Consider the following 27,755-nt stretch of genomic DNA (forward strand, 5'->3'; position numbering starts at 1 on the left):
CCCCCCCCCCCCCATAACAGGACCCCCAGAACTAAATGCCATATCCTGAGCATACTCTGTCTTGGCCTTCTTTCCCTAGTTACTATACTATTATGCAACTTACATTCATTACAGAATTTAGACAGCCATGTCATCCTGACACACAGTAGGATTTTTTGCAAGGCCTAATAAATATTCTGTACTTGTGTTGTCAGATTTTTAAAATTTCTAATTGTGGTAAAATACATATTGACATAAAATTTACCATCTTAACCATTTTTAAATGTATACTTCAGTGGCATTAATAACATTTATATTGTCGCACAACCATCACCACCATCCACCCATCCACAGAACTCCTTTTATCTTGTAAACCTGAAACTCTAGATCCATTAGACAACAACACCCTATCTCCCCCAACCCCCGGCAACCACCAGTCTACTTTTTATCTCTATGAGTTTGACTCTCTAGGTAGACTACCTCATCTAAGTGGAATCACGTAATACTTGTACTTTTGTGACTGGCTTATTTTACTTAGTATCAGGTCCTCAAGGTTCACCCATGTTGTAGCATGTGTCAGAATTTCCTTCCTTATTAAGGCTGAATAACATTCCATTGTACCTAGACACCACATTTTGCTTGTTCGTTCATCTGTCCATGGACACGTGGGTTGCTTCACATTTTAACTACTGTGAATGATGCTGCTGTGAACATGGGTGTACAAATAAGTTTTTTTGAACCAAAGTTTAAAATTTTCCTCTAATAAATGTCATTTAACTTGGGCATTTATTTACCAGTTGAGATCTTTTTGAATATTTATTCACTATTTGTACCAGCTTGTATCAGTTACAAATTTGGTCAGCAGGCTATGTCTTCAAGCCAAAATAACTAACTTAAAATATTAAATTATTACCAAATGCACACACACCGAGTCTGAACTGACCAAAATCTCAAGGCCACTAACCAACTGTTCACAGTTTAGGCACCCAGCACAATTAGCCCTCAATAAATGTTAGATGATGTTGTCCTTTATACCCATATACCTTTCAGTGTTCACCAGTTGTCTTTCCCTGTGTTCAGAGGCCATTTGTTTAATAAAATGTTCTAGTATTTTTCGGAGGAATCATCAGTATCGGGCTGAGACAAATGTTGCACATCGCCCATCTTCATTATGAAGCACCTCCCTGCTTCATAATGCCTCAAAAGTTTATTGACAGTATATGAGGCTATAGCATGATCACCTGCTAGTTTTCTCAGACCCTAGGAATGTAATTCAAATGCATCAGGAGAACAAAACGTTCTAGGAACTGGGTATTCTACCTTCCCTGACCCTGCTTTTTCCAGATAGGTTCCCCCCCCAACCCCACCCCACAGCTATATCTCCTTGATAAAAGAAGAAATATAATAGAGGAATTGAGTAGTTAATGTTTTCTCTGTCAGATTATTCTCTATTCATCCCTAAGTACCTCTTGGTATATCTTTAGGAATTCTTTTGATTAGCTGCAGTTTTTTCAAGTGTCATTACTTGTTCTGAGATTGTGTCTCCCTGATCCTATTAGAAGCATCTAGCTCTTCAGAAGCCTGCAGATGGATGGAGTGTGGGTGGTTCCAGCCAAGCTATTTAAAAATGTATCTATAAAAGTTTGTCTTGTAACTATTCTTTTTTAAATTGCAAATTATGCTTTCTATTTATCAGTGCCAGGCTTCAAAAAGAGCCATCAGGGATTTTTATAGACAAAGTTACTGCCTTGTAATACTATCTTTACCCTGCAAGTCACACAAATGCAGTCAACTGATTTTCAGCTAAAGTACTTTTTTTTAAAGATTTTACTTATTTCAGAGAGAGAGAGCATGCGCGTGCACGCACACATAAGCAGGGGGAATGGCAGAGGGAGAGGGAGAAGCAGACTCCCCGGGGAGCAGGGAGTCCGATGCGGGACTCGATCCCAGTACTCTGGGATCATGATCTGAACTGAAGGCAGCCACCTAACTGACTGAACCACCCAGACACCCTTCAGCTAAAGTATTAAATCGTTAGTTCAATGGGGGAAAGGAAACTCTTAAAGAAATGGTGTTGGGACAATTGGATGTCCATTTGGCAAAGAACCTTGACCCCTCTTCTCTCACTATTTATACAAAAATTAACTCGAAATAGATGAAACACCTAACTGCAAAAGCCAGAACTACAAAGCTTATAGAAAAACATATCAGAACATATTTTTAAGACCATAGGTCAGCTAAGGATTTCTTGAACAGGATACTAAAAGCATAATCTATCAATAAGCTGCATTTCAAACTGAGAAAAAATTCTATTCATTCAAAGACACCATTAGACAAAATGAAAAGGCCAGCCAGAGACTAGGAAAAAATACTTGCCAAATATGTACTGTATGTAACAAAGAACTTGTATGCAGAAGGACCAACAATAAAACATGAACAATCCAAACTTTTAAAAATGTTAAAAAAGATTGGGGCGCCTGGGTAGCTCAACAGGTTGAGCGTCTTGCCTTCATCTGTTCGGCTCAGGTCATGAACCCAGGCTCCTTGCTCGATGAGGGGCCTGCTTCTCCCTCTCCCTCTGCCTGCTGCTCCCCGATTGTGCTCTCTCGCGCGTGCTCTGTCAAACAAATAAATAATTTTTTTATATTTTTAAAAAAGATTTTTACTTTATTTATTTTGAGAGAGAGATCACAAACGGGGGGAAGGACAGACAGAGAGGAAGAAGCAGACTCCCTGCTGAGCAGGGACCACATGGGGCTTGATCCCAGGACCCCAGGATCATGACCCCAGCTGTAGGCAGACGCTCAGCCGACTGAGCCATGCAGGTACCCCAATAAATAAAATCTTTAAAATAAATAAAATAAAAAATAAAAATGTTAAAATTCTTAAATAGTCTCTTCAACACCAAAGATACAGGAATGGCCAACAAGCACATGAAAAGGCATTCCATGTCATTAGTCATCAGGGACATGCACATCAAAACCACCCTGAGATACCAACTACTGGCAAAAATAAAAAAAGAGTGATAGCACCAAAGTCTGGAGAGGATATGGAGCAAATGGAACTGTCATACATTGTAGGTGGGAGTGTAAGACAATACAATCAATCACTTTCAAAAACTGTCAGTTTCATATCAAGTTAAACATATATAAACCCAATGACATAGCAACTCCCTTGTTGACATTTATCCAAGAAAACAAAAACATATGTCCATAAAAATGTATATAAAATGTTCACAGCAGGGGCGCCTGGGTGGCACAGTGGTTAAGCGTCTGCCTTCGGCTCAGGCGTGATCCCAGCGTTCTGGGATCGAGCCCCACATCAGGCTCCTCTGCTGGGAGCCTGCTTCTTCCTCTCCCACTCCCCCTGCTTGTGTTCCCTCTCTCGCTGGCTGTCTCTCTCTGTCAAATAAATAAATTAAAAAAATCGTAAAAAAAAAAAATGTTCAGGGGCACCTGGGTGGCTCAGTTGTTAAGCGTCTGCCTTCGGCTCAGGGCGTGATCCCAGAGTCCTGGGGTCGAGCCCCACATCGGGCTCCTCCGCTAGGAGCCTGCTTCCTCCTCTCCCATTCCCCCTGCTTGTGTTCCCTCTCTCGTTGGCTGTCTCTCTCTCTCTCTGTCAAATAAATAAATAAATTAATTAATAATAAAAAAAAATGTTCACAGCAGCCTTATTTATCATAGCCCCAAACTGGAAACAAACCCAAATGTTCATCAATAGGTGAATGGATAAACAAGTTATGTTATAGTTATCAATGGAATATAGTAAAGCAATAAAAATGAATGAACTATGAATACATGCAACGACATCTATGAATCTTAAAAATATGTCAAGTGAAAGATGCCAGGCACACACACACACCAAAAAACCCACCATACTGTAGGATTCCATTCATGTGAAGTATAGGAACAGGCAAACCTTATTTACAGTGATGGTAGTTAGAAGGTGTTAGTGGTGGTGCTGCAGTGGTGGTGGGGGTACAGGACTGACTGGAAAGGGCCACAAGGCAACATTCTAGAGTAATGGAAATATTCCATATTCTATGTTGCACTGTGCTTCCATGGTGATACAACTGTAACTCATCAAATTGAATATTTAAGATCTGTGCATTAATCATAAGTAAATTATACTTCAATTTTTAATCACCATAAGCTGCTGTGTTTAAGAACACAAAACAAGCCTTTCACATCTTGAAGATTCAGGTTCATAATCAAACAAAATGGACTTATGTGAATTAAAACTCTCTTTCCTCAAAAACAACATAAAAACCTTGTCAGCTTACTTTGGGAAATATCAACAGTATAGAGACAATGGCTGCAGCCAAGAGAATAAGTTTTCTGAGGAATTAACTTCAAGCTAAGGCCAATGATCTAGACAGTCTCAGCATTTCCTAAGGGTTTCTGAAGACGGCACCTTCCACTAACCAATGTCAAACTGGGCAAGCTGCTGAGCTGCAGGTGTTATGTAAGTAAGTCCTCACTACTCATGAACAACTCATACTAGGGAAGGGTTCAAAAGGAATTCTTCTGTATTTCTTTAGGCAAGTAAAGTTAATAATGGCTCTACATAAGAAATGATGTGTAACAGTTTGTCATTATAGCTGTATAGCTTGGGCAACAAGACCTGGCATACCACAAGAGTGAGAAGCCTTCACTCAGTGCCCACCCCTACCACTCCCCAGAACTAGCTCCACATCTGGAGTTCCCCAGCACAAGCAGCCAGCCCAAGCTGTGCATCCTTAGGGCATCCCTCCTTCCTCTGAGGCACCTCAACATACTGACACACACCTCTGACCCTTGAGACATTCCAAAGGGCCAGCATCAAGAGGCTAGATTTTTCTGTGGGTGAATTTTTCCAGTAATTATATCCTCATATAAAATCTGCTAAGGGGCATGTGGGTGGCTCAGTCGGTTAAGTGTCCAACTCCTGATTTTGGCTCGCGTCATGATCTCAGGGTGGTGAGATCGAGCCCCACATAGGGCTCCATGCTCACACAGTCTGCTTGAAATTCTCTTTTTCCCTCTGCCCCTCCTGCTAATTGTGTGCTCTCTCTATATAAAAATAAATAAATAAAATCTTGAGGGGAAAAAAAAAAGCTAATATAAAGCACTGTGGCCAGAGGGAGGCCATGACCCTAGTTATTATTGAGATGGGCCTCCAACCTAATTTTTAAAAAAATTTTTAAAGATTTTATTTATTCATTTGACAGAGAGAGAGAGAGAGAGAGAAAGAGCGTGAGCATGCACACAAGCAGGAGAAGCAGCAGAGAGAGAGGGAGAAGCGGGCTCCCCGCTGAAGAAGGAGCCCAACGTGGGACTCAATCCCAGGATCACGGCCTGAGCTGAAGGCAGACGCATAACCAACTGAGCCACTCAGGCACCCCCCTCAATCTAATTTTAAAACAGACTGTCACATTAGCTTAGTGAATCATAGCCTGTGTTTCGGGTGCTCATATATGAAAATGACACCTGTAATTTATGCAAATTGATTAATTAATAAATACTTATTTTAGTTACCTGCTATTGGGCAGGACTGGCAAAGCACAGGTCATGTTGGTGAGCAAAAAAGCAGATAGTTTCTGCCTGCATAGAGTTTATAGTTTAGAAGGAGAGATAACACAATCAAATCATCACAAAAATATGTCATCATAATTTGAGATAAGCATTATAAAGACGAAGAACAGGGTACTCTGAGAGTATTCAACAGGATGTGAATTAACCTTATTTAAAGAAATGTTGGGGGACACCTCGGTGGCTCAGTTGGCTCATGTCATGATTCCAGAGTCCTCGGATCGAGTCCACATCAGGCTCCTTGCTCAGCAGGGAGCCTGCTTCTCCCTCTCCTTCTGCTAGCTACTCCCCCTGCTTGTGCTCTCTCTCTGACAAATAAATAAAATCTGAAAGAGAAAGAGAGAAAGAGAGAAAGAAAGGTAGGTAGGTTGAACGCGTGGGTGGCTTAAGCATCCGACTTTTGATTTCGGCTCAGGTCATGATCTCGGAGTTGTGAGACTGAGCCCCCAGCTGGGCTCCACAATGGGTGGGGAGTCTGCTTAAGATTCTCTCTCTTTCCCTCTCCATTCCCCCAACCCCTCTCAAAAGAAGAAGAAGAAAAAATGTTAAATGACATATCTGTAAAGCACTTTGAATTCCACGTGAGAAAGGCATTACTCACACTCCAGGAATGAATTACAGAAAAACAATGACAGGTGCGCCTGGGTGGCACAGCAGTTAAGCGTCTGCCTGCGGCTCAGGGCGTGATCCTGGCGTTATGAGATTGAGCCCCACATCAGGCTCCTCCGCTATGAGCCTGCTTCTTCCTCTCCCACTCCCCTGCTTGTGTTCCCTCTCTCGCTGGCTGTCTCTATCTCTGTCAAATAAATAAATAAAATCTTAAAAACAAAACAAAACAAAACAATGACACGTTGGTAGTTCAGTAAAGAAAAGAGCACAGCAGTCCAATGGCATTAAAAAGCCAATTTGTAATTGGCAGACACTCCCTTCTCCCAGAGTAGTGTTCAAGCCTTACCTAACAATATTTCTTCAGTATAAAATGGGTCCAGGAGCACCTGGCTGGCTCAGTCTGTAGAGCATGTGACTCAACCTCGGGTCATGAATTTGAGCCCCAAGATGGGCACAGAGCTCACATTAAAAAAAAAAAAGTTCCTGAATGGTTAGTTAATAAAAAAGTTCCTGAACTCATCAAAACTGTATACAATTCAGTAGTGTCTTGCAATACGTTCACTAATATAAGAGAGATTACTTATGTCACTAATCTAAGTAGTTTGGAGCAAAATCTGATTTAATGGTTCAGGAAAGAAAACAAGCATCATATGATAACAGAATAGCTCTGCCTGCCACTTGGGATTAGGAAAATGAGCTGCTGCTCTCAGTCTTAAACTACAACTTGACCTGCTAAGAAGGTGCCCTCACCTAGAACTGTCTCTCCAACTAACATCCCTCCTCCACATATCATGACTCATTGCTTATGAGTTAGCTCAATCCCCTTGCAGTCAAGTTTCCCCCCTCTAACAGAGAAGCATACTGTATGTAAAGGGCCTTGGAGGACCACAATGACGCAGCACTTAGAGATTATGCTCAAATACCAACAGAAAATTGAGAAGGGAAGGCAGGTGAGAATAGACCCAAACAGGTGACAGTTCATAAGGAACCACTCTGGTGGCAGTGAAGCCTGCCTGCTCCCACAGCCAGTTCATCACATTTTTCCAACTGGATTCAATGCCCCTGAAATTCATCCACTGTTCTGGTTCCTTAACAGACACCTAACGTTTCTCCTGGTCCTAACCATTTCCTTCCCTGGACTTTAAGCACCCCCAGGATAAAACCCAAATTCCTTGATGAGGTTCACAAAACATCTCCCGGTATGAGTTGGATCCTTCCCCAACTCTCTACCTTACCACCTTCCCCTTCCACTGTATTTAACATGTCAGCAGCTCCCATATCTAACTCCTTCAGTCTTGCTCTGAGATTTTCGTCCAAGCTGTTTGCTCTGCTTGGAACAATCTTTTCTAACTTATTCAGGCTAACTACTTCTGAGATTTGTCAGGGCTCCACTTAAACGCCACTTCTTTAGAGGCCATGCCTAGGCTGGGTTAAGCGACTGGGCTCATAGTTCACAGGAGCCTGGGCTTTGGTTTTCAAAGCGCCCATCACACTTCACTGGGATCACCTATTTAGTGTCTCTTGTGACAGCAGGATCTTGCCTATCTCACATAATGCTGTCATTAGCACAAAACAAAGTGCCTGACACAGAGTAGGTGCTGAGTAATGATTGATGAATGAACACACGAATGAGTAAGTGCGAGAACGAATGAATCAGGAAGTCAGGTTAAAGCCTATAGAGATGGAGCACTGACTAGAAGGCAACAGTTTTTCCTGCCCAATTCCTTCTTTGCCTTTCTGACTTTAAATAAATATTTCAAAAATTATTTAAAATATTTAAAAATCTTCAGAGCATAAGCTACTTTGTTCTTTTTTTCTTCTTCAAAGTAAGCTCCATGCCCAACATGGGGCTTGAACTCACAACCCTGAGATCAAGAGTCCCATGCTCTACTGACTGAGCTGGTCAAGCACCCCAATTATAAGCTACTTTGAATGATGCCCCAGAACTGATACTGTGGAACATTACACTAGGAGAAGGGCACTGAGACTTAACACCCAGTTGCAAAGGGATCTATAACATGAAAGCATAAATTTTGGGCATGATAAAGGAGATAAAACCATGACGGCCAATTTTAAGTTAAATTGTTGTTTTCCAAAACTCAGGACCTGCTGGGGAAATAAGCNNNTGCCTTCTATGTGGCCTTCAGCATCAGTCATGTACCAAGAATTAATTACGATGATGCGTCGAACTGTCCCCCAGCCTTCCTTTTGGCACCCCCTGACATCTGGAAATGAGCCAGTGTGGCAAATAGGCAGTCAGTGTCTGAATAGAAGAGCCAGACCCAAAGAGGAAAGACAACTACACCCCCCCATCATCAGAGCCTGGGCAGGAGAGGAAGGGGGACAGCGGGGGCGGGGTGGGGTGGTGGTCTGCAGCCTGAGTTCGAAACTGCCTGCATGTTCATAGCCGAGGGAATTACCTACAGCATGTACTGAGGAGTCTGATACGGTAGCATGAATGCTTTCAGCAGCACTGCTTTCAGAGAGATATGAAAGTGCCTGCATTTATGTTACCACTGAAAAAGCCAAACTAAAGAAGCAGGTGTTGAGTTTTACAAATTAGTTATGATAAAGGTTTTGGTCCCTGGGTTTCAAAGATCCAGAGGCTCTCTGGAGAAGGTTTCATTTTCCTATGATTTGTTTGTTTATTTTAACAATGTCTGCACTGACGCAGCGACAGGTCACAGATTCCTGTCCTCTCATCGAGAGCAAAACCACAAGCAGGACAAAGGAAAGAACTGCTATTCCCTCAGCTCCACAAGCTGACATGGTGGTAAACTGTTAGGCAGCTACCACAGGATGAGAGCACACCCAGCGCTGGCCAAAGACACCTATTCCCTGTCCCCCTGCCCCAGTTTGCACAGTGTCTACACTGGAGGGCACTAATGAAAGACCTAACGACCTATCCAATGAGGCATAACTACCCAAAGTACAAAAGGGTGAGCTAAATTGGGTCATAAAGGTAAAATTTAACACCCACAGAAGTATCTAGATTGCTATTCGGTCTAAAAGTTAGCTTCGGCTTATGATTACAGTAGGAAAAAGTACTTATTTATCCACTATATTAATTCTTTATTGCTTTTGAAAAACTGGCAATAACAAGATTATTTTTTTTCTAAGACTGCTTTAACAATGAGTTCCATGTGACATCCCTCTGAAAATTCCATCCTCAGCCCTACCCTCTACCAGAGCAATGTTAGCTAATCCTTCAATTTCACTATAACCTTCATGCAAACATTCTTAACTTCCAATTTCCAGCCTCAACAACTTGTTCCAGCTCCAGCTCTACTAAACGTCTGTATGTACTAGAAATCCCCACCTGAGGGACCTACAGCTGCTCCCATCTGGAATTCGTCTTTCCTCTCAAACACGAACCTCCTTCTGTGCAACCCCACCCCTTTTAATGGCACACTATTCAGTCAACAGAGTCCTCTTCTCATTTATTCCCTAATATTTATAAGCGGCACAATGAGTCAGGCATTATGCCAGGAGCTGGGGCACAGAGCAGTGATCCAGACAGGCTAGGTCCCCGGAGTTTAGTTTCCATTTCCTCCTACACCCATAGCTGAATACCGAGGACTGATTTGACACAGGAACACAATGAGTGCTCAGAGATCTTTCACTGTGGCAGGCACGTGAACAAAGACTCTGCCTTTACTTTTAAATCCCTGAGGTAAAGCACATTTGGCCATGATGCATGTGAAACAGCCACCCCTAGAGAGAAGAGTACTACATACTTTGGTTTTGGTCTAGGGCCCAAGAAAGAAGGTGAGTTTTTAATGATGATAAATGTTTTTCAATGTGCACACCTAATTTACTGAAGTTTTCTAAGTGTTTTCCACCTTCTACATGGACAAAAGTACTCTTCCTCTGGGAAAACTGGTATTTCTATGGCCGTAAGAGACACTCTAGAGAGTCGCCCATCTGCCTTCCTTCTGGATTTCAGGTATAGGACATCTTTTTTTTTTTTTTTTTAAGATTTTATTTTTAAGTAATCTCCATACCGAACATGGGGCTCTAACTCACTGAGATCAAGAGTTGTATGCTCTGCCAACTGACACAGCCAGGTGCCTCTTTGAATATAGGACATTCGTAGGGCACCCTGGAACACAGCAACTCTGACTGGCATTCTGTGTTACACGGCCTCTGGTCACCAAAAAGATTAAGTAGTTACTGGTGACTGGAAATGCCCAATGCCCTTCACAAGCAACTCCTTCTTACATGCCAAACTGCTTACCAGCAAGGCCATGAGCACACTCAGCTGTGGTTTCATTTAACGATCTTCTAGCTGTTGAATGTGGATCTAAAATAATCTAATCTCAGGTCTTTGCCACATCATCCTCTTTATTCTTTTAGTTTTTGGGGGGTGGTGGTGGTTAATGTGTAATGAGGGAGGCTGGTTATAAAGTACAGGATGTATATGGGATATGCATTCCTGCAAAGAGCCGTTCGTTTTATATTTTAGGATTTTCTGATTATTGTTTAAATGATACACAATGTCTTGTCTTGCTACTGAGACTCTAAGCTCTTTTGGGACCAAGACTGGGTTTTACAGGGTATTAAGGAGATAACAGGTCCCCAAAATTTCACACTTCAAGGTATTTTGGTAACATTCCCATAACACTTTGGAAATTACTTAAAGACATTTAAATGTTTTTTGAATAACAATCTTAGTATTACTAACAGGGCTATAAAGTATTAAAGGAAAGAGAAACAAAGATCATTTTTAAAAACCACCACAGCCAGAAGCAAGCCCAGGCCTGGAGGAACCAAAACAGCCACTTAAGCATGATTATTTAATTTTAAAAATAACACCAGATAAGGAATACCATGTTCATTTTCTCCATTGCTCCAAAATACAAGCCACGGGCACAGGAATATCAATGCAAAAGGCTGAAAAGTAACGGGAAATGTGACTGATGTCTCCACCACTCCCCTTCTCCCTGACAACCAGAGGATGCCTGACAACACAAACATTCTATCTCACATGCTCCCAGAGCCACTCCCAGAGAGGCCCCCCAGAGATGGTAACCATTTCCTAGCAGGAACCATCATCAGGCTGCAGAAAACATTAACCACATGGAACATCCTCTAATATGCTTTGAAATACTGTGCTACAAAAGCATCCATCAAAACACACCAAAGAGACCCTAAGGATCAAGATTATCTGTCAACAAGCACCCAAAAAAAAAAAACCCCAAAAACAAACAACACAACAGTCCTAGGGGCACCTGGCTGGCTCAGATGGAAGAGCATGCAACTTAATCTCAGAGTTTTAAGTTTGAGCCCCACGCTGGGTGTAGAGATTACTTAAAAATAAAAAATCTTCAAAAAAAAAAAATAACAGCCTTTAAAAGCCACATATGCTGTGTACAGTGTACCCTTCGATTACACACATGTACATAGGTAACCACATTACTATCTGGTTCCGACACCTGGGAGAGGAAACAACGGTGCTGCCCTCTGTCAGCCCTCTCCCTCAGCACTTGAATACAGTCACAGTGTGAGAAGGGGTGAAGGCCTGCAGAGAGAAAATTTAGTTCTGAATCATCTTTTACACCAGCAAGAAACTCTTAGGGAGGTTTGTATTTTAAAATATATACTCATCATAGAGGCGCCTGGGTGGCTCAGTTGGTTGAGTGCCCTATTCTTGGTTTTGGCTCAGGTCATGATCTCAGGGTCCTGAGATGGAGCCCTGAATCGGGCTCCACACTCAGCGAGCAGTCTGCTTGAGACTCTCTTCTCCCTCTCCCTCTGCCCCCTCTCCCCCTGCTCACTCTCTTCCTCTCTCAAACAAATAAATAAAAATCTTTAAAATATATACATACACTCATTAGAGAAAATTACTGTTTTTCCCATGTTCTTTTTTTGAAGTTTCTATAGCTATTTAATATATTTGTGATAAAACTGTATTCATAACTTTGCATCCTGATTTTTTCACATACCTATTTTGACATAAGCATTTTTCACGTTAACCAGTTTTTAAGGGTTATGTATTTCATGGACTAGATGAACCAGCTTTTCATTTCTCTAATATTAGACAACTGTACTATTTTCAATTTATTTTGTTATAAATTACATGTTAAGAAATTATAGTCCAGAAGTTATACGATTTCCCTAATATTATCATTCATTTTCCTTTTTTAAGATTTTATTTTTAAGTAATATCTGTACCCGATTTGGGGCTCGAACTCACAACCCCAAGATCAAGAGTCACAATGAGCCAGCCAGGCATGCCAGCATTCTTTTTTTTTTTTTTTTTAAAGATGCTATTTATTTATTCGACAGAGATAGAGACAGCCAGCGAGAGAGGGAACACAGGCAGGGGGAGTGGGAGAGGAAGAAGCAGGCTCACAGCGGAGGAGCCTGATGTGGGGCTCGATCCCATAACGCCGGGATCACGCCCTGAGCCGAAGGCAGACGCTTAACCGCTGTGCCACCCAGGCGCCCCGCATGCCAGCATTCTAAGCAAAATATAATTGTAAAAGTAAATTATAAAGATTTTGAGGTTGTAAAGTGATATGGTAAAAGTGTTTCCGGTTCTATTTTAGGGTTATTTGCTCTGATGAGAAACTGAGAGCTGACAGTTTGAGAGCAGCAGTTATCCCTGGCCAGAAAGGAGGACTGCATTAGATACTCAGTTCCCATTCTTCACAGTCTTCATTCCTGATCCTTCCTGGTAGAGGGCGGATAGAAACCCTTATTGAATGGCTGTTGAGAGGTGGCAGGAGTGGGAGGGTGGGGGGATGGGGGAAAGCTATCCTTCCAGCAATTTCTGTCTATCCTGAGTCCCAAAGAGCGTGGCATTGTGTCACTGGCTACTCTGAGAACTGCCAGTATCTAGGACAAAGGTAACTCTACTACTTGCAACTTCCCTTCTAAGAGAAGGATCTAAATAACAAGTGCTTTAAGGATCGAGTTTGAGTGTTTTCAAGTAATGCAGGAATATTCATCTCTTCCTTCTTAATGTTTAATCTTTATTTTCTAGGTGTTTATTCCCATCACTGTGAGATAGAAATATTTACTCCATTTCTCATTTCTTTTGCCTCAGCTCAGTGAGCTCATTCCTGACCTAATGGCTAATTCACATGAGTGTTACTGGAGGAAGTCTTACTGCTTTCATGTTTTTCTCAGGATCTCTTCCCATTCTGACTTTCATGAGCCCAAGCCTATTTCAAGTATCTTTCAATACCCACTTTTTAAAACGCCTGACAGTTAAATTTAAAAAGTAATTTGGGTATTTGGACTCTCTCAGAATATAAAGAGACTGTTTTTTTTTTTTAAGATTTATTTATTTATTTATTTGACACAGAGAGAGAGGCAGCAAGAGAGGGAACACAAGCAGGGGGAGTGGGAGAGGGAGAAGCAGGCTTCCTCCTGAGCAGGGAGCCCAATGCGGGGCTCGATTCCAGAACTCTGGTATCATGACCTGAGCCAAAGGCAGATGCTTAATGACTGAGCGACCCAGGCACCCCTAAAGCTGCTACCTTTTAAGAAAAATATTGTCCCGTTACTATACTGTATACGAATTCTCAAAAATAGCAAAACCTGCAATTTTTTCCTAGATGCTGTCCAATTCCAACAATGAATTTATCATGGAATTGGACCACCTAAAACAAATATGCTTGAGTGACTTGTCAGACATCAGAAAGGCTCCTCTCCTACTTCTAAGTTAGTGGTGCCTGATTGATTCTTGTGTTTTCTTAACACCCATGTTTGTGTTACAACTTATGTCAGATGGCACTGCATCTCTAGTTCATTTCTCCTCTTACCACGTAACTAGAAAATCAGTTCAGTGAAAGTAGATCCTGTTAGCATTACTGGTTTATCTGGTATGTTGGCCTGTTAAATACTGTTGATTACTTTATTACAGGTCAGATTTGGTAACTGCCCTCAGCTGCCCTGGAAAATGGAGTGGATATTAAGTAATTATTTGTCAAAAGTTTCATTGCTATAGCAACGATGAAACACTTTGAGAGTCTGTAAGTTGATCTTTCTCTTTTGAAAGCCAATGTCTTTCTGATTATAGGAGCTCAAAAATTGCACACCAATCAATGGGACACACTCATCACATTTATGCAGTATCTTCTTCAACTGCTCATTCAAGAAAGTATTTTCACTTACATTCAAAGCAGCCTCCCACACCATGTCCAGCTCCAAAGACAGTATTTGCTCCCTTCCATCTTACCTTGACTTTGGTCTACTAGTCTGTCTTCTATCTGGGCCAGCGCTAAAGTAATGAGGGTTTCTATAAAGAATACAATGATTTTCATAGAGCTTTCTGACAGGATTTGATTAACAGTGCCAATTTACCCCATAGATTACAAACCCTTCTGATAATACTCCATTACATCTCTTGAGGTATTTATACAAAACATTTCCACAGATTAAAGAAAAATCAATAAAATGCACAGCCACATCATCATTGATATGGCATGGCATCGATTTATGAACCTAAGACAGAATTTTGTTTCTTTTTTTTTTTTTTAAAGATTTTATTTATTTATTCGACAGAGATAGAGACAGCCAGCGAGAGAGGGAACACAAGCAGGGGGAGTGGGAGAGGAAGAAGCAGGCTCATAGCGGAGGAGCCTGATGTGGGGCTGGATCCCATAACGCCGGGATCACGCCCTGAGCCGAAGGCAGACGCTCAACCGCTGTGCCACCCAGGCGCCCCCATAATTTTGTTTCTTAATCTGACCTATTAATATCACCATACTTTACTTTTCATTTTTTAAAAAGATTTTTTATTTATTCATTTGAGAGAGTGCGAGAGAGCGAGAGAGAGCAGGAACAGGATGAGGGGCAGAGGGAGCAGAGACTCTGCGATCTTGGCCTGAGCTGAGGCAGACGCTTAACGACTGAGCCACCCAGGTGCCCCTAGCACCACCATACTTTAAATGTATCTTATCACTCTGAGGGGAAAGAAAACCTGCTGCAAAATCAAATATACATTGAAAATTAGTTCTATCAAACTAGTAAGAAATTGATTTTATTGGTTAGAATCAGCGACCATGGTTTAAAAATCACACACTTCTTTTTACCATATTACAAATCTTTTCTCCTTTTTTTGTGGGGGAGGGAGGTGTCATTGCTAATCCTACTACTAGGCTTCTAGTAATACTATAGCAATCATATATCTGAATTTTTTCCAGCAAATAAAAATAACTGATCAGACCCAGACCAATCATTCCACAGGAAAAGTAGGGCAACCAGGTGTTAAGAGAAAGCCCGATAACAGAATTTTTATCCGTAAAATGGGGAGCCCACCAACAGAACTATCTGCTGAAAAATTTCCCCTCTTAGTCCAGTCTCTAAATTCCTAGTCCAAAACCAGTACTTTTTTACATTTTCTCTAAAATGGATGTCCTTAATTGAAACTCTTTTGTTCCCTGGTGTACTTAACTTTTCAGAAGAAAAGGAGTTTTCTTATGAAGAATTAATCTAGCTTCCCCAACACTTAAACACAACCATCTTCTCCAGATCTCAAAAACATGTCTTAAGTGTCTTTTCTAATTTAAATAGCTGTTCCCTTCAAGTGAAGGGTCATACAACCAACCGCTCTTCCTTCTGAGACTTCTGTGCCCCAGAATTTACAAAGGTCTTCTGGTCGGTGCCCCAACTCGGTTCTGGATACTCAAAAGGACACCCACCACTTTCTCCTATAAGATGGTTTATAACCTTTCTTGCTGTCTAACCAACGCAGCTTTAAACTTTTTTTTTTTTTTTAAGATTTATTTACTTATTTATTAGACAGCCAGCGAGAGAGGGAACACAAGCAGGGGGAGTGGGAGAGGAAGAAGCAGGCTCCTAGTGGAGGAGCCTGATGTGGGGCTCGACCCCAGAACTTCAGGATCACGCCCTGAACCGAAGGCAGACGCTTAACGACTGCGCCACCCAGGCGCCCCTAAACTTTTCTATTCTTGTCCCGTTCTTCAGATTCGCCTGAAGTTTGGGAGGTAAACTCTTACACAACCATTCACAAGTCCTGATCTCCCCGCCCCCATTTCCTTCCTCCCCATTCATGTGATAACATCTTGATGGGAACACCTTACTTCACCTTTTGTCTCCGCTAGTCCTGCTGCTTCCTTCCTGAGCTTCAAAGCCAGGCCAGGGCCATTGAGACGTAGCCAGTGGGCATTCGGTGACTGGCAGAGCCACCCGCGCTTTTTGGACTGTCCCTTCTCCCATCTGCCACCTGAACCCTCCTTCCTTAAATAAAGATTTACCCCCTAAAAGTCCCATCTCCCTCTGAAAGACGATGGACCAGGGCCCTTTGTCTGAGGCTTCCACACCTCACATCCTGGTCCACAAAGCGTCAGTCCACACAGGTAGAGTCTGCTCGACGCAGGACAGGGGAGCCTGGGTTTCCGCGTCCCGTAAAGGGATGGGTTATGGCCGAGGTCCTTCCAGGAGCCCAAATTTTACAATTATACGACCAAATCTGTAGGTCCTATTTCTGAGGCTGGGAGGACGAACTCCGGGGCGACCCCCGAACTTGGCGACCGCGCTGGCAGTTAGAACGGCCCCCTCCAGCCCAGGCTCTGAGTAGCCCCGCCTCCGACCTCAGGCGCCGGGACGCGCAGGAGGCCCGGTCGACGCCCGCTGGCTGCAGCGCCATGCCCTCCTTCATCCTCACCCGCCGCCGCGGGCCCGCCTCTCACCTGGCATGCTGGCATCGCCCGTCCCGCGCTGCACTGGAGACCATGGGTCTGGACCGGTCTCGGCCGCCACCCGCCCGCCAAGAGGGAGGCTGGCGGGGACGCGCGGGCCCCGGAGTCCAACGCGCAGGGACCGGGAACGCGCCGCCTGGTTTCTAAGGAACCGGGAGCTCTGGAAAGGGAGGGGCGGGCCGGCTGGAGGTCTGCGCATGCTCCCTGACGGGGGTGGACCTGGGCTGGGGTGGGCCGTGATCGGAGACTGCGCATGCTCGCACTTTGGGGGCGGAGATTAAGTAGTTTGGCGGAGGGCTTGGTTCTTTATTTCCGGCGGTGGAAGCGGCTGTGCAATCGTGTGACAACAGCCTCTGCTTCTTTCGGATCCTCCCGCCCGGGATCAGTAGTGAGGAGGTTCTGGGAACTGTGGTGGCCCTTGGTCTGGAATTAAGCAAGATCTGGTGTTGGACACAACGACCTGTTGTTGCAGAACGGTAGTTCTCTTCAACTCTCCGGACTTCTTGGCCTCCTGACTCTCACAATGATGACTTTCTGTGTTCTGGTACCTGTCTGGGCTTCTCTTCCTCTGCGTGTTCTTTGGTTGTTCTTTAGATGTTAGTGTTCCTACTGTGACCTCAGTCTCCCAGATGTCTTTACTGGAGTCTGTGTCCCCCCAGGTAAATACCATTTTGTAACAAGACTACTCTTTAGTTCACTATTACTCTGTCCGGCAGAGTAATGAAACCTGGAATTTATAAGCCTTAGTGTAAAGCAGGCTATGTTGGAAATGTAGGATTAGGGGAGCCCCTCCCCTGCTCTTCTGACTCCTGGTGAGAGTCTGGACCCCCACTCAACTGGTATTAGAATGGTGTCCCAGCTATCCTTCCAGAGCAACCTGTGATGACAGAACATGCCAGTTGAGCTGAGGCAGTTGTTCTTGCTGAGAACTGGTGACCAGCAGGGTTATCCCTACTTTGGAAGAAGACAGGACTTCCTGCCCCTGCTTCCACCTTCTGAGCGTGTAAGGCTCCAAGAGTGATGAGAAACGGTAACCTTTTTTTTTTTTTTTTATAGATTTTATTTGAGAGAGACAGAGAGAGAGTACAAGTAGGGAGAACAGCAGAGGGAGAGGGAGTGGGAGAAGCAGACTCTCTGCTGAGCAGGGAGCCCAATGCAGGATGACCCAGGGATCATGACCCAAGCGGAAGGCAGACACTTAACCAACTGAGCCACCCAGGTGCCCCGAGAAACGGTAACCTCTAACCTCCCTCTTCTGATGGGGTTTTATCCCCTTAATCTTTCCCCCTGGATTCTGAACAGCTCTGCAGAATCAAAGTGTGTTTGTGTTTGATGTTTCTTACCGTCTGAAGATTCACTCCAGAACAGCATTTTCCAACAGTGGCACTGTTGACATTTTGAGCCTGATAATTCTGTGTTGGTGGGGTGCTATGCACTGTAGGACGTTTATAGCATTCCTGGCCTCTACCCAATAGATGTCAGTAGCACTCCAACCCAAGTTGTGACTACCAAATATATCTCCAGTCACTGCCAAATGTTCCCTGGGGGACAAAATCACTCCCTGTAGAAACCACTAGAGAGAAATTAAATCTATTCTGGATTTATGAAACCAGGACTTTTGTGCTTCATCTAACATTCCATTCTTCCCTCCACAGTTTTCCCTGAGAGTTCTGTCGAGTAATAGTCCTATAAAATAACTGAGTGAAGCACATACATATATATCTCTCTATGTCAAGCCTCCCCTATATCCTGTAATCCTCTACCTCCATGGTGTAGAATTAATCACGTTTTAAGGGTGGGGAAACTGAAGCTTTCTCTGAGAAAGGTTAATTTTCTGGTTACCCAGCTAGTAAACAGCAGAACCAGGATTGTGAGCATGAGTACTTTTTCCTCAGACTGACAGGAAGCTAACCTCAATAAGCCTCAGAAGCCCTCTGTCCAATGTTTGGGAAGAGTGTATTTGGACCACATTAAAATCTCGTTTTGAAGATAGGAGGGTGTGTGGCCACCTTTTTGAAGGTGAATCTTCTCCCCTTTGTCTCAGGTGAAAGCTGTTTGGGGGGAGAGAATTGATGCCCAAGTACCTATCCTCTTTGGGGTCTCACAAACACCTGAAGTCTTGAGGGTCCCTGAGGGGTACCAGGGGCCTGGGAACTTGAGAGGTGGGCTGAGTAAGAGCCAAACCCTCGGGACAGAGTGAGTCTCAAAAGGGATCCCAACCCCAGAAAGACTCAAAACAGAGACCAGACACCCGTGACTACTCATGGATGTGTATTTTAATAAAAATAATTCTGTCAAAATACAACAGGAGTTTTTTCATCTCTCAAGTACAATTTAATAGGATGTTTTGTGTTAGAATTCTCTCTAAACCCTCCCACGCCCACAAGTTTCATGCTAATGCCAAGTTATCAACTTGCGAGGACAAAGGCAGAACCAGTGTGCACAATGTGGAGGACATCTGTTTCAGCTGTAGTTGCTAATGGAGGAAAACCCTATGCAAAGAGGTGGCACCTGAGGCATCCAGAGACCATGAACTGGCCACAGGTCCGGTGCACGGGACCAGGTGGTCAAATAGGGCTCTGCTGCCTGGCTGCCACACAGCGTGCATACCTGAGTTGCGAGCAACCAAAGGAACTTTCAGCTCTGACAGTTCTCTGCCTCATCTTCTTTGTGCTTGCTTAAGGGGTAGGAAGGCGCTGGGTGGCTGGGCAGTCCCCCCTTCTCCATCTCTTGGTGTCCCTGTTCTGGCGGCCTACCCCCAGCCACAGATTCATGTGGTTGAGGATCAGAGGTTCTGGCTTTCTTTGCATAGTCTGCCAGCGTCCACTCTGGAAGGAGTGACCATTTGGTGGCACAAGGGGGAAAGGTAAATAGGGAAGGCTGCTCTCCCAGGGCTGGACAACTCAACAGAGCCAGGTCTTCTTCCTGTCCCCTCAGGTCAGGTCCAGCCCTTCACTGGGGCTCCTCCCAGGTGCCTTCCCCACTGTTGGCTCCCGAAAGCAGGCTGGTAGGACTGGGTGTGCATAAGGGGCTCCTCTGGCTGGCAGGCAGCCCTGGACTATCAGCAAGATAGTGGACTCAAGCAGCTTGGTTTTGGTCCTCTCCACGGCTTGTGGGGCAAAGGCTTATGTCCCAAAGGCAAGCTGTCCAACTGGGACAGAGAGCCCCTCTGGAGAGGAACAGAGTAAACAACTTGGACTCAGCTGAAACAGTGAGATAAGGCACAGAAAATGGGGAGGTGGCCATGGGTACTGAGCGCGAGCCAGGAGGACACCCAACCCCAAGCAGCACACAGCTGTCCCAGGCCCTCTTGGGCCCTCTCTCAGACGCTCCACAACTCAAGCCCATGCACCCCTCCCCATCCCTGACACACCCCTGAAGGTACCAGCTGCTCAGACACCGCTGGGGGCCTCAAGAGCCTAAGCCCTCACCCACCATTTAGCTTCAGGACTAAACAATGTTGCACAATGCACAGGGATGAGGTTAGTCCCAGCTCTGCCACTAATTTGCTGTGTGACTTTGGCTAAGTCATTTAATCTCCTGGGCCTGTTTCCTTATCTGTAAAAGGAGAGGACTGGTGGAGTAGGTGTTCTCTGAACCCCATTTCAGCTGCAAAAGCCTCTGGTTTTAATTCCCAATCCCGCTCATCTCTGACCATTTTAACAGCTTAATGTTTCCACCCTCTGGGTTTGGGAGCTAGACATCCCCAGGCTTGCACAGGACAAGTTTCCTTTATAGACATGACAACACCTCCCCAACAGGCCATGGTCTGTGGGGTGCCAGCTGGGGCCCTGGTGGAGACCAAGAAAAAGCAGCAGCCTGTAGGATCATGTCCCAAGGCAGAACTCGGGGAGAGCACAGGGCCAGGGCCCCGACCTCATCACCAGCAACTGGTCCAACTCAATCACTTTTCCTGTCCAGCTGTGGGCCTGTCAGGCAATGAGTATCTCAGGCCATACCACCATCCCTGTGTCCGCTACCAGAGAGCAGGAGCTTACCCCGCCCTTGTTCAGGCAGGGACTAGAAGTTCAATTTCTGGCCTTGCCCCTTTCAAGGGCTGCCTGCGTGCTCCCTCTCACTGTGAAGCAGGTAGGGAAATCCCAGCCACTCCGGGTGCTCCTCTGGGTAGGCCTCCTCCCTTCCTCCTGGGCAGTCAGTCCTCTCCATGGATGGCCTGCCCAAGTCCTAGCAGTCAACTCAGCCCTTCCTCTCCTGATTCCCTGATGGCAGTACCGGGACTGTTTTTGCCCCACCAGCTGTGAGGATCCATCTGAAACAGCTGGTGGGATGCTTGCAGAGCCCATGAGGTCCCTTCCTCTGGTCAGCAAATACTCATAATAGTCTTTTCTAAGGGTGGCTGGGGCCAAGCTGCAGGGAGCTGCCTGGCACAGCTGCAGTGAAGCCTGGCCTTGTAGGTCAAGAGTTCCATCCACTCCAGCAACTGGCGGCCCAAGAATCTGCCTCCACAAAGTTCTAGCTTCTCAACAGAAAGCATTGATTCCATCAGAGCTGTGCAGAGATGGTGAAGATCCAGGCAGAAAGAAGGCAGCCCCTGTACTCCGGGGCTTCTGTCCTGGAATGGAGAGACATCCTCCCCGCAGCCTGACATACAGCAGCTCTTGGGTCAAAGGCAGGTAGTTTCCAGGCAATCAATTTAGAGTAAATGAATTATTTGGCCATCTTAACGACAAGGGAAGATAGGATGTTGAAAGGGGGAGAAAGGAAGGGGCAAGGCAGGCAGTGAGAGGCAGGGTAGAATGGTAGATAGCGTGCTGGCCAAGGACTCCCTTCTCCCTTGCTTTGCTGTATAGCCTGGGACAACTCATCCCTTCTCTGAAGCCTCAGCCCTGTAGTTCTCTGCTACCTCAGCCCGGTAGTTCTCTCCTCAGCCCAGCCGTCAGGGGCCAAGGGACCCACACCTCTCAGATGCAAAAAACCAACTTAGTCTGACCTGCCCACTAAGTGGCCCCCAACGCCTACTGGGCTTCCCTAGGCTACAGCTCGGCCTGTGGCTCAACAAAGGGGAAGCCTGAAATAAACTTACTGCTTGGCTGAGGTGACAGAGATGATTCTTTTTTAATGAGTTGGACTCAAATAAAAACATATGGTGTCTGGACAGCTTCACCCAAGAGGTGCTGGACCACTAACACTACGATAAATACTGTGTCTTTTTTTAATATATATATTTATATATATAATCTCATTTTTTTTACTTATGAAAATAATAAGCTATCACCAACTTGGATAGGCTTCATCACTAAATTAGCAGAAACCAGCTCAGCACAAGCTCTCCAGAGATAAATACTGGTGGCTCAGTCAGGAGGAAAAAAAAAAGATTAAAAAACCCAACCCCTCCTCAAAATAAAACCCCCCTTTCAAAGTAGAAGGCGCTACATGAAAGTAACCAGCCAATACTGTGTCAGAGGCCGCTGCACGTGAAGGGGAGAGAGACTGAGGGCAGGGGTAGGGGGAGGAAGGAAAGGAAAAAGGAAGGAAGAAAGGAAGGAGAGAAGGAAGGAAGGAAAGGAGGGAGGGAGGGAGGGAAAGGAAAGGAAAGGAAAGGAAAGGAAAGGAAAGGAAAGGAAAGGAAAGGAAAGGAAAGGAAAGGAAGAAAGGAAGAAAAGGAAGACAGGAAAGGGAGTGGGGGAGGCCAGGCAGGAGGAATGGACTCTGCCCATGGCTTCCAGGTCCCTGCGCCAGATGCCTATGGAGGGCAGGGCTGCTCCAGCCCTGGGGCTAAGGGAGGGCCAGGCAGGGCCAGCCAGCGTGGTCAGCTAGTGCAAGTAGTCGTCGACTCTGGCAAAGGAGCAAGATCCCAGGCCCGCTCGGGCCATGAGCCGTAGACATTCAGATGCCTGACCCAGGGCGAGCATCAGAGGGGGCTGCTTTGGCAGGTTCTGAGACTCTGTGGAGGAGAGACAAGGCCTGGTCACTGCTTTGCCCAGGAGTTGGACTCAGGTCAAAGTTCCCTTGGGAGCAGAAAGTGGGGGCAGTGGACACAGTGGAACACAGTGTTCATGTGTCTCTGTGTATGTCCCAGCCACCAGACTATGGTCCCGTAGCCATGCCAGGTACCTGAGGACCTTAGCTCTCTTCAGAGCCATGGGCTGCCCAGACCCATAGTCATAGGCCAGGGTCTATCATGATCTAGCCAACCAACTCAGTTGGGCAGAAGGAGGTCAGGATTTAGGTTTGGCCATGGAAGCCCAAGTCCTGTGGGCTACTGGAGAGTGCCCAGGCAGAGCTCACTGCCCTGATCTGGACAAACATCAGCAATTCCTATGGAGAGAGGGGACGGACCACCCCAGGCACTCATGGACCAGCTTCTGTTTTTGTTAGATCCACTTACCTAAAATGGCGCTGTTGAGGGCAGCACACACAGGCTCCCTCTGGATGGGGTCAAGCTGCTGGCCAACTGGGCAGCTCCAGGGATCTGAGTATGCCAGCAGACTAAAGGCATCCTAAGGGACAGGGCATTCTTGAGAAGACTGTGGTACATACCACACACAAACATACCTCCATTGCTCCGGGGGCATATAGGGCCCTGCATGGTGCCCAGTGAGGGCACCGCAAACCCTGAGCATAGCGTCAGGAAGGACTGTGCTCTCCCCAGAGCTTAGAGGGGGTTGCATATATCCTGGAAAGTCCTGTTTCCCATTATGGACTTGACCAGAGCCCACTCTGTCCTGTTGCTGCTGCCCCCAAGGCCCTCCCAGAATCAACCTGCTCCCACCCCCACACCAAATGGGAGCCTCCTCTGTATGAGCACCTGGCTTGTTCTATACCTGCAGCATCTCCGTGTGGGCCAAATTCTTGCCGTACTCCCGGCCCAGCTGCTCACTCAGTGCCTGCAACTCGCGACCAAACAGGATAATCCTTTCTGTGGCAGCCTGGTTGCCCCCACAGAGCTGCCGCCGAGGATGCCCATCATCTGCACCCAGAGCCCAGCAGAGAACAAATCATGAGGGGTAAGGACAGAAGGGGAGGACTGGGGTGGGGACCCCAAAAAGGAGATGGCAAGAAGGACCTTGGGGGCACTGCCAGAGGCAAATTAGGTGGGCCATCCATAGCCGAGGTGCTTTCAGTCCACCTACCACATGATCTAGGAGTCTGGACTCAACTTTCCCTCTTCCCACCCTGTACAGTGCTCATAAGAATGGCCACTCTCACCAACTCTCTCTAGCCTCAGACACAGGGGCCCTGGTCTTGGCAGCAGGCCAGGGGCCTTCCCACTTCAAGCACCCATTCCTGACTAAGGCGGTAGTGGACCAGGTCCATTTAGAGCTTCTCAGGCTGAAAAAGCCTGCCCCTGCCAACCCCCTCCCGGGGAGCAGAAGGCATCTGGACTGAGCCTTTACCACCCATGTGACACCATGCTGGGCCATGGTTCCTACCCATGCTGGACTCATCCGTCTGTAGGTCCTCGTGCTTGTAGGCACCATTGACAATGCGTGTGGATACACTCTCCAGCACACCATTGGGGTAATGCTCTGCTTCCATCTCCATCTCACTGTCACTGTGGAGAAGGGTTGAGGTGGGAGTTGACCAGGAGGATGTGGTTGGGAGCAGCCTGGTTGGGCCTCCACTCAGGCTTTAGCCACAGGTTGCTGTGGGTAAATCGAGGGACCCTAGGAGCATGAAAGGCTTCCCAGGCTCCAACACTTGGCCCCTACTCTGACCTCAGCTATCCCCAGAGGCCTGTCACCTGATTCTCACTCTTGTCCCAGTGCTGCCTCTGTGGCTCTCCCCTCCCTGGCCTTTGTCTGAGTTGGCACACCCCTTCCACCCATTCCTCCCCCACCCCCAGTGACCAGGGACCCCTGAGAAGTATCTCTAGGCACCAAACTCAGGTCAAACCCTGAGTTATGCCTGGAGGCAGATGAAAGTCACCTGTAGTCTACAGCCTAAAACCTCTACTGCCCAATCTGTCTGACCTCCAGCCACACCCAGTAAAAGCTGCTTCGGTGTAGACCCTAGGGGTTCTGCAAGGCCTGGCAGCATCAGTCAGTGCTTCTTCAGAGAGTCAGGGCTGAGGAAAGTGGCAGCTGGATCACAGGTCAGGCCAGAAGCTGGAGCCAATGCCTGGCCTGGCAGGTCAGCAGCAACTACTCCAGGTACAGACCTGGGATGGAGGTGGGGAGTTAAAGGCGGGGGGTGGCACTCAAAGGACAGGCTGCAGTGAGCCCAGCTGGCACAGAGCAGAAAGGAGGAAGAAGCAGAGCAGGATAGGCACCTGGTCTCCTGGTTACTGGTGCTGCTGTGGGGCTGGGACTTGGTGGAATCTGTTGAGTTGGACTCGGAGTAATTGACGGAGGATGGGGATGAGGAGGACGAGGAGGACGAGGAGGAGGAGGAGGAGCTGGGTGCAGGGTATTTACTGTGGTTCTGTTTGCTCTTCGTGGATGCGACACCATTGCTGCAGCTGGGACTGTCTGCTCCTGGAAACCAGGGAACAGTCAGAAGAGGAGGGGCAGTTTGCCATAATTGGGCCCCAGGAATGACCACAGTGGTCCCTTTCCCTTCCCCCAAATCCAGCAGCGAGCCCTGAGCCCAGCCCAGGGAAGGGCATGTGGGTGGCCTTTCTTCTCCACACCAGTTTTTCCCCGAGCCCTCTGGAGAGTGGCTGACCTGTGTTGTGCATGTGGGAACTACTAGGGCCGTGTCGGGGGCTGAGGCTGGGGGAGCCAGGGTAGCTGTCCTGGGACTTGGGGCTTCGGGAGCTCAAGCTGCGGACCTCACTGTCGGTCCCATTCACCATCTCCACAAATTGTCGGCACCTGCAGAGGGAGCAGAGCGGCAATGCTCTGGGCTTGGTCTGGGCTGTATGCTCCCACCACCAGCTGAGAGGGGCTGGGCTAGGGGGGAGCTGGTGGTGCCCAAAACTTACTTGAGCATGAAGAGCAGGTTAGGATTATGCTCCAGCAGTCCTGGATAGAAGCGCTGTGTGGTCTCAATGGCCTCACCCACACGGCCCTCCAGCACCAGCTTCTGGATCTCTGCAGAGAGCAAGAGTATGGCAGTGAGTGAGGGGCTGCAGACCTTCTTCACAGCCACATGCCTGCACACTACCAGCCCCAAGCATGGACTAGCCAACAGTCAGGTGGGCTGGCTCAGAGTGGCATGTCTGGTTGAGATGCTCACAGAAGAGGCTGAAGAAAGAACCTGGCCTCCCAGCTCCACAAAAGACCCTGGTTTCGCCAAGTGTCAGGAAGTCCTCAAAGAAAAACGGGAAAACAGAAGCGGGATTCAGTGCAGAGGCAGGAGAGCAAATGTGGAGGCCTGCTCCTACGGATGTCAGTTGCCAGGGACCTGGGCATGGGGAGAGGTTTTGGCTGTGGGAGCATGATCTGGGGCTGGGCACCCAGGCAGCTTGGTGGCCATAGGGGCTCCTCTTCAGACAGACTTCTCTCCTTTCAGGCCTCACAGTGGGGTGGCAATGGGAACACAATGGTTTCTGGGCCAGGGCCCAAGTCTTGGCAGTCTTCAGGGGCTGCAGCATGCTCCCTACTGGGAGAGGAGGTCATCCTCATCACACTGGCATCTCTGACGTTGACACCTCTCAGGCCATCAGCATCTTGCTCTTGCTCTGGGGCCTGGTGCATCTTGCTGGGAGCGACTTCGGGTCTGAGGCTCTCATTCGTAGATCCCAAGTCTGGGATCCCTTTCCGTCTGTTTGGCTGGGTGTAGCTTCTCTGGGAGACACAGACACATGCACATACACAGAGACGACAGGCTCAGAGAGACGCAAGCAGGCACACACAGACACACACATCCATACCCATTCTCCTTCATTCTCCTCTCCTCTTCCTATCTCCTTCCTGGGCTCTGTTTCCTCTTTCCCAACACCCTCCTTCCACAAAAGAGCCCCAAACACACAGTATACAGGCCAGCATGTACACTAGGAAAGTTTCCTTTGGCTCCTTTCTTTGGTTGTCTGCAAAACGCAGGACCAGAGGTGGGCGCAGAGAGCGGTGCTACCACAGCAGCCATTGAGAACCAGCCTTCACCCTGTCTGACTACTTCAGTCCTTTCTCTGGCCAGGAACAGGCAGAACTACTAAAGCTGAGTAAACCGGCAAGGCAGGACATTGGTCTGATAAGATGCAAACACACTCTTCCAGAAGACTATGAACAGGAGGCTGAGTAGAATCCAGGATTTGGAGAAAGGAAACAAGCATGGAGGAGTGGGATCCAGCCATGCCAGGCCCCAGCCTGTGTGGGCCATCAGAGCGTGCAGTAGGGAGGCTGCAATGAGGCATTCATTCCCATGCTGCCAGGCTGTCCATCTTGCCAGTGTTGTCCTGAAGAAGGGACAGAAGCAGAGCCTGGGGCTGGGCTGGGGCTGGGGGCTGGTCTCCTGGTGGTAAGGACCAGAGCTGAATGGACTCCTGACAGGTTACCCAAGGCTGGCATGACCAAAGAGCAGAGTTAGGGACAGGTGAGGGAAGGAGGGAGAGGGGAGAGGAGAATCAACCTTACTTTGTCTGTTCTTTATGGATGCTTGTTCTTCCTGAATCGGGGTTTCAGTCATTCGGGCAAAAGCCGTGGCTGTGGCACAATACCCATGATGCACCAGGTAAGATGAGACCATGCTAGAAGAAAGGAAATGCTCAAGGTGACACTCTAGAACTGCATTTCTCACTGATCACCTGATGGGACAAACTATCTCCCTGTCTGGGCTTCCTTAAACACATCTTGGAGGTGCAAGCTCCACAGAATGAGAATAGAGAGGCTGCAACAAAACAAAAACTTGCCCCAGTGCTCATGCAGTCAGGCTGGGGAGGGGCCAGTCACCACAGCTGTCCCCATAGCTTGTTGGAGGGGCTGCAGTTTCTCTGGAATATGCCGCCCACAAGCGGGCAAGTATGATAACAAAAATATACGCACAGGCACATACCATCTCCTTACAGCAGCGGCTGCCTCCT

At 46.9% G+C, this 27,755-nt stretch overlaps 2 protein-coding genes across 5 annotated transcripts in view; both read right to left on the reverse strand.

Annotated features, from left to right (window-relative positions):
• Window positions 1-17,045, reverse strand: part of GFOD2 (glucose-fructose oxidoreductase domain containing 2) — a 38,082-nt gene extending 21,037 nt beyond the window's left edge. Inside the window, exon 1 of one of the 3 annotated variants that reach the window (XM_040633466.1) lies at window positions 16,823-17,045. In XM_040633466.1, the coding sequence (XP_040489400.1) occupies window positions 16,823-17,030 (208 nt within the window). In that variant the 5' untranslated portion in view covers window positions 17,031-17,045. The remainder of the gene's footprint in view (window positions 1-16,822) is intronic. The other 2 variants (XM_040633465.1, XM_040633464.1) reach the window with 2 other exon arrangements.
• Window positions 17,046-19,089: 2,044 nt separating this feature from the next.
• The window catches only part of RANBP10 (RAN binding protein 10), a 67,935-nt gene continuing 59,269 nt past the window's right edge, over window positions 19,090-27,755 (reverse strand). For both annotated transcript variants that reach the window (XM_040633463.1, XM_008702550.2), the window contains exons 7-14: window positions 27,310-27,422; window positions 25,719-25,827; window positions 25,460-25,608; window positions 25,065-25,269; window positions 24,226-24,347; window positions 23,617-23,762; window positions 23,181-23,292; window positions 19,090-22,736 (exon numbers count right to left, since the gene is read on the reverse strand). In XM_040633463.1, coding sequence (XP_040489397.1) covers window positions 22,606-22,736; window positions 23,181-23,292; window positions 23,617-23,762; window positions 24,226-24,347; window positions 25,065-25,269; window positions 25,460-25,608; window positions 25,719-25,827; window positions 27,310-27,422 — 1,087 coding nt within the window. In that variant the 3' untranslated portion in view covers window positions 19,090-22,605. The remainder of the gene's footprint in view (window positions 22,737-23,180; window positions 23,293-23,616; window positions 23,763-24,225; window positions 24,348-25,064; window positions 25,270-25,459; window positions 25,609-25,718; window positions 25,828-27,309; window positions 27,423-27,755) is intronic.

The sequence above is a fragment of the Ursus maritimus genome, unplaced genomic scaffold (genome assembly GCF_017311325.1).
Source record: "Ursus maritimus isolate PB19 unplaced genomic scaffold, ASM1731132v1 scaffold_19, whole genome shotgun sequence".
Classification (NCBI taxonomy): domain Eukaryota; kingdom Metazoa; phylum Chordata; class Mammalia; order Carnivora; family Ursidae; genus Ursus; species Ursus maritimus.